The following is a 12,485-nucleotide window of genomic DNA, read 5'->3' on the forward strand; positions in this document are numbered from 1 at the left end:
GTACCACTTCAAATGAACATCGAGTTTCGACCAAGAAATGCCATTGACAGCGCGCAGTTTTCAAACATTTTCAGCACTTCATTTTCTAATTATGCTAGCTGCGCCGTTACTGACGATATTGGTTGCAGCGACGATCACAGGGCAGTATTTATTTACCAGGCTGCTATAGCTGCCTCAGCCCCCCGATTTTCTAAGTCATGCTTCTATACGCTTGATAAATTATGGGATAAAGATAGGTTTTTCATCTGTCTGACTGATGCGCAGGCAGAGCAGTCAGCGGAAAATGTCGTAGAGCTAAACCTAGCAGAAACAAAAAAGGCTGCCAAAACGAAAACCAAAGTTCGTTTATGAATAAAAGTGTATCCTTACCTTTCATGGCTCGTCATCGTCGCACCCAGAGTGAACTGAAACCTAGAAATCAGCTGCATGAATGGCACGACGTTGCTGGTCGACAAAGCGGGCGAAAATATTCGCACGACCGACAGTTTAAACTGCTTAGAAAAATACGTGCAATGGGCATGCCGCTGATGCTGCCGCGTCATCCGTCGAACCGGAAGCTGCTAGCAGACGGTGCGCCCCATTATTCCCTGCGATTGCTCATTTTACCGGTCACCTATTCAAGTAGTAACTGCGCTAACTGCGCAGAAGCACATTTTATTGCGAAGCGCATTTCTGCCGTCACCGTAGATGTCGCTTTGAGGTTCCATATAAAGCCCAAACATGGCAACATCGTCGCCGCACGCCGTACACTGTATGTGCGAGTGAAAGCTTGCGAAGGTCAGCCGCTTATCTCGCGCGTGCGAGGCAGAAAGGCGGAGCGGAAGCGCGCTGCTTCTGCCGTGCACGGCGGGGAAGGCGAGAAAGGGAGGGGTTTACTTCGGCGGCGGCCGCCGTATCTTGAAAGTGATCTGCTGCGTGGAAAAAGTGTGAGCCCGCATGGGCCTCATCTTCAAAGCGATCTGCAGAGAAGTGCAACTAGCGCCCGTGGCTTCGTATGCACTGTGCTTTCGATGTCTAGTTCGCGTTGAAGGGAGAGACGTGCCGGCACGCTCACTGCTGCTCCCGCGCCTCCTCACTCAGCGTTCTGACAGCGAATTTCAGCGGTCGTCGAGCGAGATGTGTTCATGTTTACCTGTGCACGCGTTAGACCGTGCTTGTTAATTTAGCTAGTAAGCGGGGCCTCATGGACAAACTGGCTCGCGGCCTTATCGAGTTCGAAGATGCCGTCGTAGCGGCAAGGCCGCCACGGCGGCAAGTGAAGATTACCGATTTTTTGCTGCCTACCTGCAAATAAAGCCTACCTGAGTGCGTGTGTTTGAGAGCATGGTGACGTATTAGTTCTTTTCCGGCCGGTAAGTAGCAGCCAAACTGACATTGGCGGTTAATTACGTACATTGTTTAGTGCGTACCTAAACGTTGTTCCCGGCCAACTACGTATTAACGAGGTTTAACTGTAGGTGCGTAGGTGGCTCGTAGCTTTGTGCGTGCCGTGTGTGCTCGGCGCTCGGTTTGTGTTGAAACGATAGACAGTACGAAGGTCACATGGCTTGCTGCTGCTGCAGCGCTTTCTCATGTCAGTGTTCTGACTGCAAGTGTCCGCGCTCATCGAGTGTTATGTGTTCATGTTTGCCTGTGCGCAATCCCACCATGCTTGTTAATATACAGTTAAACCTGGATATAACGAAATTGACAAATTCCCGAAAAACTTTGTTATAAAGAGGATTTCGTTATATGCAGGTTCGGCACGAAAATTCGAAAAATAAACGTTTACCGTATTTACTCGATTCTAACGCGCCCTAAATTGTAACGCGCACCCGTTTTCGTCGAAGCACTCATCCTCAGAATGTCACACCAGGTACCGGATGCGTGGACGCGAGTCGTTTCGCACAAGCGGGAGGCATCGGAAATGAAGAGCGAGCGTCACGTTGGCGTCGTAGCGTCGTGTAGTGTTACAGTAGAACCTCGCTGTTACGTTCCCAGGGGCTGCGTTTTCCCAGCTGTTACGTCGTTTTCGACCGGTCCCGGCACAGCTCCCATAGAACTCAATGTATTGGTAACCCCGCTGTTGCGTCGCAACTGTGGGACCGTTCCCGCATCATACGTTGCGAACTGCCACCCCGCGCCGGCCCGAGCGGCCATTTTGACTTACCATGTCGCTAGGCTTCGTGGCTTGACGATGGCATTGGCCGCCCTAAGTGCCGGGGGCGACAACTATGACGTATTTTCGGTTTCCACCAGCAAAAGTATGGTCCTTGAGATCCGTATTTGCTATATAAAGATGGTGTCCATGACGCGTTGTGGCCCTAAAATTGGTTTTGGCTCATAGATATTCCGTATATAAGGGTACGGTCACGCTAGCGGCAAAGAACACGCGCGTCATGCAGCGAGCGGCAAGTTGCCGCGCGTCAGCGCCTTGCCGCGAGGCCACCGTGGCACGTGCGTCTCGCCGCGCGGCAGCGCGATCTCCCGCGCTCTCCGAACGGGCGAGCAACACCGCGAGCGCTCGTTGTTTCATGCGAGAGACGACGATCGTCGATTGAAAACCCGGCGCGGACCGGCGGCGTTCCGGTTACGATGGCTCCGTGACGTCACCCTCGTCGCTCTTGATTGGTTCTTCATCTCGCGGCACGCTGCATTTGCCGCAGAACCCATTGCACCGTCCTTCTTCCTTTCAAGTTTCTTGGTTATGCTCCAACCTTCATCCCCATAGCCTAGCACTCTCAAAATGCACCGAATGTGTACTTTTCGTCTCAAGGATTTCGGTAAGCCTCCATTGGTGCCTTAGGAAGCGCTTATCAAATGTGCTTCAACTCGCTGCTGAACGTTTTTTTAACAGAGGTCAATTTTTACTTTGCTGCTGGTGTAAATTTTCGGCAGCAACACGATTACGATGCTGCCGCGAACATTTACACCTGCAGGGAAGTAGAATACACTATGCTACCGCAATATTAGCTGTGTTTGTCTGGTTGAGCTCTGCGCCACCAGGTGGCTGCACCGTGCAGGCCGTTCACGCTTGCGCCTCCACTCATCCGCTAAAACGACCAGTCCGCTTGCGTTTACCCGAATGCCGGACACGCTAAAGCTCTCTACTATCTAAAGCGGGCTATGCTTAGGTTGTGGGGCCGCCGAGGCTGGCGTGAGGCTTCGGTACTTCGCGCATAATTTATTGCGACAGCAATTATATGGACACTCCAAGTGCACTTCTGCCGTCGGCGTCGATGTCGCTGTGATGTTCCGTTAAAGTCCAAACACAACATCGTCACCGCGCGCCGTACGCTGTTATATGCGAGTGAAAGCTTGCGAGGGTCAGTCGACGATCCTGGCTCAATTTTGCGCGCGCGAGGGAGAAAGGCGGGGCGAAAGCGCGCCGTCTTCTGTCGCGCGCGGCACGGGGGGAGGGGAAGGGGGTTCTACTCCGGCGGCTGCTGCTCACGGCGCGGCCGTGCGGGCGGCCTACCTCGAAAGCGATCTGCAAAGTGCACAAAGTGCGTGCCCGCGCGGGCCTCATCTTCAAAGCAATATGCGATGTGGAGAAAGTACGCCTAGTGCCGGTAGCTTAGTATGCACTGTGCTTTCGACGTTTGGTTCGCATTGAAGCGAGAGACAGCACAAAGGTCAATTCACTCGCTGCTGCTGCCGCACTTCCTGTCTCCAGCGTTTTGACAGCGAGTTTCCGCGGTCATCAAGCGAGATGTGTTTATGTTTACCTGTGCGCACGACACCGTGCTTGTTAACTTAGCTAGTAAACAAATGTTTAGAAGTTTATACGGCCGATAAACCTATTATCCTTACTTTGTACAGCTGTCTACTAATTTGCTATCGCAATCGACTTCTTTTTTTTTTCTTCTCTTCGGGCTGCCTGCTAGGCTAAAGACACAAAATTGCAGCAAGTTTCTATGTACGTGATAGCGCGCGCTGTGGCGCATGCGGCAGATAATACTATGCGGCGAGATACGCTCCTTTGCAGGAAATTAACAAAGGCCATCCGGATGAATTGCATTGTATGAGCAATAAAACTTACAGCCACTGTAGAAATTCAGCCAGCAATGGAACTGCTGGCAAGTGGCTAAGGTGCTTGCACTATAAAGGTATGCAGAGTCACATTTTACGGTGTGTAGACGGCCAAAGATGTCGTTCTGATTGAACTGAAAGGTATGATGGCTTCCCAGGTTTCACATGCCAAAACCACAATATTATAAGGCATGCTGCAGAGGAGTACTCCGGAATATTTTGACCAGCTGAGGCTCTTCAACATGCACGTCGGTATAAGTACGCAAGCATCTGTTGCCTTTGTTCCGCATCGTAATGCAACCGCCGCATCTGGGATCAAACCGGCGACCTCAAGCTCAACAACACAACACCATAGCCACTGGAAACCATGGCGGAAGCCACAATATGTCCTCACACACTGTCCTCGCACCTAATACTAAATAATGACACAACAGAAAGAAAAATGTGTTTCACTAGTGTGCATTTGCATTAGGCCTATGTATCTATGGCCGCTTGAAAAACAGCCACTAAAGCTGCTGGTAACACAGTGGTTAAGCACTAATGATATGTAGCGTTTAATGACACAAAGGCCCAATCTGGCCAGAACATGCCAAGAGCATGACAATGTGAAGACTGCACTGTTCCCACTCCAATATTCTTAAAATCCAGCACCATCCTACAGCATGTGCGTGGGCTTCAGAGTTATGAGTTACGAGAAGGTGCACAATTCAATGGCAAGAGAAGAGAGGGCTGAAATGCTGGTAGAATACGAGCATCCCGAGTGGTTGGCACGAGTGCTGACATCACCGACAAAACATTCTGGACTAGTGGAGAAAGTGCACGACAAGGAGGAGCAGGGCCGCATGTACAGAGTGTGTCGACAGATGGCATGGCATGAGTTCCACTGCCGTGCCATTGTCAATGCAACATCATCACGCTGACATCACTATCATTATAGTGTGGTAACTTCATTACCGCTTATAATACAGCCATGCGAGACGCAATACCATGAATACGCATTACCGCTTATAGTGCAGCTGCGTGAGACAAAATACCGGTTAGGATGCAGCTGCCGGAAAATCCCATAGACAAGCGAGGTAGCGAGTGTGCTTCTCAAGGAGGTACGCCAGCCAGGGGGAGAGCGAATAGAGCGGCCATTGAGAATGCGAAGGATGTGAAGAAGACGCTGAGCGAACAAAAAGGAACGGAGAAAAAATACGCAAAGGCAGAGGTTGCAGCATAACATATGTATGCACTCTGCAGGCATATATGGGCTGCCTAAGCCACCTAGGCGATGGAGAAGCCTTTGCTCGAGCCGCTCCTCAGTGGCATGGGCTCCACATAGAACACATGCGCGTTGTCACTCTTGTGTGCGGGAGTGACAACGCGCATAGCTTGTGTGCAGAAAGTAAATAGTTTTTCACAACTCCAACGTTACAGAAAAATAGTTTCCAGAATTTTGCTGTATGCTGTGCCTTATTGAAAATGATACCTATTCGAAATTTTGTGACGGTAGATGGTGAAGTGAAAATATCACGCGTGCGGCCTTGACTTCACGATGCCATCAGATTAAGCTGTTCCGTAGTGTTTAGACGCAACCAAGGACGGAAAAAAATTGAGGACAGGTTCGCTCAGCTCGTGGGTCGTGGCCGCGGCAGCTGAAGCACAGCTTCCATTGGGTTTCTGCCGTCTCCGCGATCCACCCGTCCTGTTCGGCCTCCAGCTCCTTCTGCCTGCCTGCCTGCATGAGTCCCAGAGCGTAGCTGGGCTGCTCTCTTCCGCTACGTGTCCCTTCTCCCATTGGCCACGTAGCTGCGCGTGCACTTTTGCGCTTCTTCTTCTGCTCTCATAATGTATTCTTTTTAATCGGCCGCTCTTATTTTATAACTTCTTTCTTATTTATTTCTGCCACCGACTCCTCGTGTCTTCTTGTTCTCTTTTATCTTCTGCTTTTTCTTCTTCTTTCTTCCTTTATTTGCTCATGACAAACTGCAAGCACTACATTTGGACGTGCCGGGCTACAGTCGCCGATGTTTCGGACTGGTTTGTGTCATCGTCGCTCTCAGAGTCACAGTCTGACGAAAAAACAGTATCCTCAGATTCGCTGCTACTCGATCCATCAATAAAATCAGCCACAGACCCAGTGGAATCACGAAATCTGCTATCTTTCGAAGCACACATGCCGCTCTCGGAGGCGGCCATTTTTGCTTGCTACTTTGACGATCGCGAAACTTCAAAGCGCATTAAAAAATTACCGCCTTGTGGGAAAAAAGACGAACTGCCTAGAAAACAAAAATATAGCTCTCCTTCTTCACATCTAATGATGCAGTGTGTCCGTGAGTGTCGCGGAAGGTCTCGAAAGCGGCGTTTCAAACAGTCAATAGTGGGCGACCATTTTTGCTTTCTAGTTTGACCATCGTGAAACTTCGGAGCGCGTTCAAAAATGACTGCCTCGCGGGAAAAAAGTGAACTGCTTAGAAAGCTAAAATATAGTTCTCCTTCTCGTCTGATAGCGCAGTGTGTCCACGGGGGGCGCGGAAGGTCTCGAAAGCGGCATTTCAAACCATAAACAGTGGGCTAACGATGACCTACGGGCGCAGTACAGAAAGAGCTAAGAAATACTTAGCTGCGAAAAGTACTTCAATGCATTCAGCAGAAGTGAAGTTATTGGCAATCAAAGTTCGCCTGCAATCCCCGTCCCAGTGCTCCCGGTCCTTCTTCAATGCCTTGCACTGCGAAGGCTACGGCGGAGCAGGATGGTACCCACAACGGGTGGTGCCTACTGAATGTCATGACGCACAGTTCAAATTTGATTTTGTATGATCACATACAGTGGACTCTCAGCAAACAGAACTCGGTTAAACGGAAATTACTGATAAACGGAACTAAATAATATTATTTGGTTGGTTTCCTATGTGTGAAGCAGTAAAATTCTTCAGTTAATCGAAACACCACTTATTTGTTACCTGCGGTTAAACGGCACAAAAGTTAAACACTGCACAGGAGACTTTTTGGTTGCAACTGCCAAACTAGTCTCGCAACCATGAAATACATAATTTTCATAGCCAACACCATAGTCGAGACAAGCCAATCCAGTAGCCAGGTCTCGTTTGCTGCGCCAGCGGCTGCAGTGTGTTAGGCCTACGAGTGTGCCGACGTGTAGCACGATGGAGAACACGAAGAAACGGCTGCATCAAACACTGCCGCTTGAAACGAAGCTTCAAATTCTCCAGGAGCTTGATGGAAGCGGCCTGTCCAAGACGGTGGTGGCAAAGAAGTTCAGTATCCCCAAGTCAATGCTCTCTGACACAGCACGCAGAAAGCTACGAGCCGCCGACGCACCTACACTGCTAGACTCTGCCCCAACGCAGATCGGTTTCAAGATACGGCCTGCACGACCGCGCGCCGCCCCGCTATCCCTCCCCCCTCGCTCCCTCGCCCGCCGGTGCCTCGAGCGCAACGGAAGAAGGCGCGCTTCCTCCCTGCTTTTCTTGCGCGCGCGAGATTTAGACGCGGTCGTCGGCTCCCCTTGCACGTTTTCACTCACACATACAGCGTACGGCGCGCGGCGACTGCGTTATCGCCCTTGGACTTTAGGGTACGGCCATGCTAGCGGCAAAAACACGCAGCAAAAACGCGCGTCAGAAACGCGCGGCAAACGCGGCAGGAATCGGGGGTCTTGCGGCGTGCCGCGCGATGTGTGTTCCCGGCGCTCAGTTTGCGTTGAAGCGATAGACAACAGCACGCTCGCTTCTCAAGCGGTGCTTCCACACGCCGCCAGCGTTTGACAGCGTGTGTCCGCGCTTATCGAGTCTGATGTGCCACAGCGTGTACCAGCGCGTCGGCAACATCAGCTGGAAAAGGAGAGAGTGCTGGCTTGGGCGGGCTAGGCCAGCTGCAGCAAGCGGCAGGATCAGATTTGAATGAAGGGAGGGGAAAAGGTCACGCCCGCGGCGGCAAGATCGCCGGGTCGAGGGATGCAGGGCCGCCTCGCACACACACGCACGCATACGTGCGCTCTTCGCATTCCATCGCGGCGGAGAAGGTGCTTCCGGTTGCTGCTCGCGCAAAAATGACAAAATTTGGGGCGAAATCTCTCTGTGGTCGGAGGGGAAAATTCGTTATATCGAGGGGGGGTCTCCCGCTGCCACTTCGTTACGTAGAGGTCTCAAATACATGTGCTTCTATGGAGTAATGGCGGGGAATAGAAAAACTTCGTTATATGGAGGTTCGTTATAAGCAGGTTTAACTGTAGTTGTTTACAAGTTTATTTGGACAATAAAACTACTATCCTTACTTTGTGTAGCTGTTTACTAATTTGCTATTGCAATCGATGCTTCGGCTTTCGGGCGAAACTGCACCTTTTTTTCTAACGTAATAATTAAAATAAAATTGTGTGCAGTTCACCATTACTCTCATTTTTCAATTTTTCCTGTTTCTCAGCTCTTGCATTTCCTGGCTCTTACATTTATTTTTTTATGGCCCCGTGAAAAACGTATCAGTGGGGTTCTACTGTATTACTTATTATACTTGGGTGCGCTTTCCTAATGCACATAACGTCAAACTGGCGGGACCCTGACGGATGGCCCCCGCTGTCCCACACCATCTGTCGCAGAAAGCACGCAACATTAGTGAAGCTCTCTCTCGTTTGGAGGCTGGTTAATACACCTCTCATGTTCTTTCACTGTGATTTTGCCGCTTCTGGCTAGACATATGGTAGACTTTGCTTCGTATTGAGCCACTGCCCAAAATGCGCAATTTGAATGTGGCTACTATCCTTTGGCTGAGCTGGTGCAAGACAAAGCTGGTGTGCACCACATAGCACAGCTAGACTGGAGGACATGAGCGTGAGCACGTGCTCCAGCCCTGTCGTGCACATAGTTAGCCCCTACAGTTGCATGTAGCTGCACCTGCAGCGTAGCGTAGATACAATGGCTGCTGCGAGGTGCCGTGACGACCACGCTCGCTGAGCTCCTGTGGCTCGCTGAGGACCACAGCGTGCTTTGATTGGTATCTATGGGTGATGTGACCCATGGCCCATGTGCTGACATCGGATGAGCAGGTCGTCTGCCTCCCGAGTTGAACACTCGAGAAGTGTGTCATAATCATGGTCGAAGCTTGTTACATTAGGAATCCTTTTCATCGAGAGTCTTGAGTGCGGGATACATAGCTTAGCCGATGTGCGCTCTGCAGAGGTACTTGCATGACCAAACATGGAGATGAAGTTTGTTCGACCCTCAGAAATTCTGTGATTGTTGTAGCGTTAAGTGGGAAAGGAAATGTGCTACTCATGTCAATTGGTGTGAGAATAGCCACATGTAGCTATCTGGAACACTGTAGCACAGCAAAGGAATGAGGCACCGTGAACTCAACCATTAGCTGAGGGATAGCCTCCGAGTTTGGTGCATCGTAGGCACTAAAATTGGGAGTAGGGGGTTCTACAGTGCACTCCTCTCAAACAGAACTTGGAGGGGATCCATAAAAGTGTTCGATTTATCAGAAGTTTCATTTAAGCAAAGTACACGTTTCATGAAACACAACTTTATTTAAGTTAGTACTAACACCTACTTATCTACATGGACAGGGAAAAAGCAATCAATTGTGGTTTGCTTGGCATGCTTGAGTTGCTTTTTCACGAAGTAAGTGCCCATGCTTGACAGGCTTTCTAGAAATTCTGGACACCCTTCACGCTCAAAATAGCGCTGCAAAAGTTCGACTGCTCCTTCAGCTGCACTGTCTGGCACCACTGCACTCGGAATAAGGTCATCGCACTCATCACTGGAGGAGGGTTGATCTTTGCTTTGTGCTTCAGCGATCAGTTCCTCAAGGCTCTCCTCGCGACAGGTGCTCAAATTCTCATCAATTGCCTCGTACTCCTGCCACGTAAAAGGGGCAGAGGGCACTACCTGACTGAATATGGCATCAGCATCGGCGTCGGCAGGGATTTCCTCTTCATGAAACATTTGCTCTTGTGCTTCAAAGCCTGCATGGTGGAAGCACCTCTGTATTGTGGTTTCCTGCACTTGTTCCCAGGCATGGGCCAGAATGTGGATTGCCGACAACAAATCTGTGTTGTAGCTCTTTCCATTGTCTGTGCAAAGTAGCATTCGGTGAAGCAGCTGGCTACGGTAAAGAACTTTGATGTTCTGTATTATGCGTTGATCCATTGGCTAGATCACAGCTGTTGCATTGGCTGGCAAGAATTCAAGACTGATGGACTTCAATCCTTCCATCTTGCCATGAGCAGGGCAATTCGCACTCCTCGCATGCTTAAACCACAAAAAAAGAACCTCTTCCAGTTCTTCATAAGGTGTCGTCCGCATCCGCATTCGTTTTGACGTAAAGGTTCCATTCTTGATGGCACATTCAATCACTTCTTTGTTCATTGAGATCCGCGAGAGCATCGACTTGGGGATACTGAACTTCTTTGCCACCATCGTCTTGGACAGGCCGCTTCCATCAAGCTCCTGGAGAATTTGAAGCTTCGTTTCAAGCGGCAGTGCTTGATGCAGCCGTTTCTTCGTGTTCTCCATCGTGCTGCACGTCGGCACACTCGTAGGCCTAACACACTGCAGCCGCTGGCGCAGCAAACGAGACCTGGCTACTGGATTGGCTTGTCTCGACTACGGTGTTGGCTATGAAAATTATGTATTTCATGGTTGCGAGACTAGTTTGGCAGTTGCAACCAAAAAGTCTCCTGTGCAGTGTTTAACTTTTGTGCCGTTTAACCGCAGGTAACAAATAAGTGGTGTTTCGATTAACTGAAGAATTTTACTGCTTCACACATAGGAAACCAACCAAATAATATTATTTAGTTCCGTTTATCAGTAATTTCCGTTTAACTGAGTTCTGTTTGCTGAGAGTCCACTGTATGTGATCATACAAAATCAAATTTGAACTGTGCGTCATGACATTCAGTAGGCACCACCCGTTGTGGGTACCATCCTGCTCCGCCGTAGCCTTCGCAGTGCAAGGCATTGAAGAAGGACCGGGAGCACTGGGACGGGGATTGCAGGCGAACTTTGATTGCCAATAACTTCACTTCTGCTGAATGCATTGAAGTACTTTTCGCAGCTAAGTATTTCTTAGCTCTTTCTGTACTGCGCCCGTAGGTCATCGTTAGCCCACTGTTTATGGTTTGAAATGCCGCTTTCGAGACCTTCCGCGCCCCCCGTGGACACACTGCGCTATCAGACGAGAAGGAGAACTATATTTTAGCTTTCTAAGCAGTTCACTTTTTTCCCGCGAGGCAGTCATTTTTGAACGCGCTCCGAAGTTTCACGATGGTCAAACTAGAAAGCAAAAATGGTCGCCACTATTGACTGTTTGAAACGCCGCTTTCGAGACCTTCCGCGACACTCACGGACACACTGCATCATTAGATGTGAAGAAGGAGAGCTATATTTTTGTTTTCCTAGGCAGTTCGTCTTTTTTCCCACAAGGCGGTAATTTTTTAATGCGCTTTGAAGTTTCGCGATCGTCAAAGTAGCAAGCAAAAATGGCCGCCTCCGAGAGCGGCATGTGTGCTTCGAAAGATAGCAGATTTCGTGATTCCACTGGGTCTGTGGCTGATTTTATTGATGGATCGAGTAGCAGCGAATCTGAGGATACTGTTTTTTCGTCAGACTGTGACTCTGAGAGCGACGATGACACAAACCAGTCCGAAACATCGGCGACTGTAGCCCGGCACGTCCAAATGTAGTGCTTGCAGTTTGTCATGAGCAAATAAAGGCAAGAAAGAAGAAGAAAAAGCAGAAGATAAAAGAGAACAAGAAGACACGAGGAGTCGGTGGCAGAAATAAATAAGAAAGAAGTTATAAAATAAGAGCGGCCGATTAAAAAGAATACATTATGAGAGCAGAAGAAGAAGCGCAAAAGTGCACGCGCAGCTACGTGGCCAATGGGAGAAGGGACACGTAGCGGAAGAGAGCAGCCCAGCTACGCTCTGGGACTCATGCAGGCAGGCAGGCAGAAGGAGCTGGAGGCCGAACAGGACGGGTGGATCGCGGAGACGGCAGAAACCCAATGGAAGCTGTGCTTCAGCTGCCGCGGCCACGACCCACGAGCTGAGCGAACCTGTCCTCAATTTTTTTCCGTCCTTGGTTGCGTCTAAACACTACGGAACAGCTTAATCTGATGGCATCGTGAAGTCAAGGCCGCACGCGTGATATTTTCACTTCACCATCTACCGTCACAAAATTTCGAATAGGTATCATTTTCAATAAGGCACAGCATACAGCAAAGTTCTGGAAACTATTTTTCTGTAACGTTGGAGTTGTGAAAAACTATTTACTTTCCGCACACAAGCTATGCGCGTTGTCACTCCCGCACACAAGAGTGACAACGCGCATGTGTTCTATGTGGAGCCCATGCCACTGAGGAGCGGCTCGAGCAAAGGCTTCTCCATCGCCTAGGTGGCTTAGGCAGCCCATATATGCCTGCAGAGTGCATACATATGTTATGCTGCAACCTCTGCCTTTGCGTATTTTTTCTCC

The 12,485-nt window shown here is 49.8% G+C and overlaps 2 protein-coding genes across 2 annotated transcripts in view; one reads left to right on the forward strand and one right to left on the reverse strand.

The window, feature by feature from the left end:
* The window catches only part of LOC119433733 (inaD-like protein), a 233,597-nt gene that overhangs the window by 17,271 nt on the left and 203,841 nt on the right, over positions 1-12,485 (forward strand).
* On the reverse strand, positions 9,310-10,810 carry LOC125941497 (tigger transposable element-derived protein 4-like). The gene has a single exon (XM_049658918.1). The coding sequence runs from the start codon at positions 10,155-10,157 to the stop codon at positions 9,555-9,557; it is 603 nt and encodes a 200-aa protein (XP_049514875.1). The 5' UTR covers positions 10,158-10,810; the 3' UTR covers positions 9,310-9,554.

Source organism: Dermacentor silvarum, chromosome 11 (genome assembly GCF_013339745.2).
Source record: "Dermacentor silvarum isolate Dsil-2018 chromosome 11, BIME_Dsil_1.4, whole genome shotgun sequence".
Taxonomy (NCBI): domain Eukaryota; kingdom Metazoa; phylum Arthropoda; class Arachnida; order Ixodida; family Ixodidae; genus Dermacentor; species Dermacentor silvarum.

Excerpts from the sequence above, each read along its gene's own strand:
- LOC125941497 (XM_049658918.1), bottom strand. The coding sequence starts at position 10,157 with ATGGATCAACGCATAATACAGAACATCAAAGTTCTTTACCGTAGCCAG.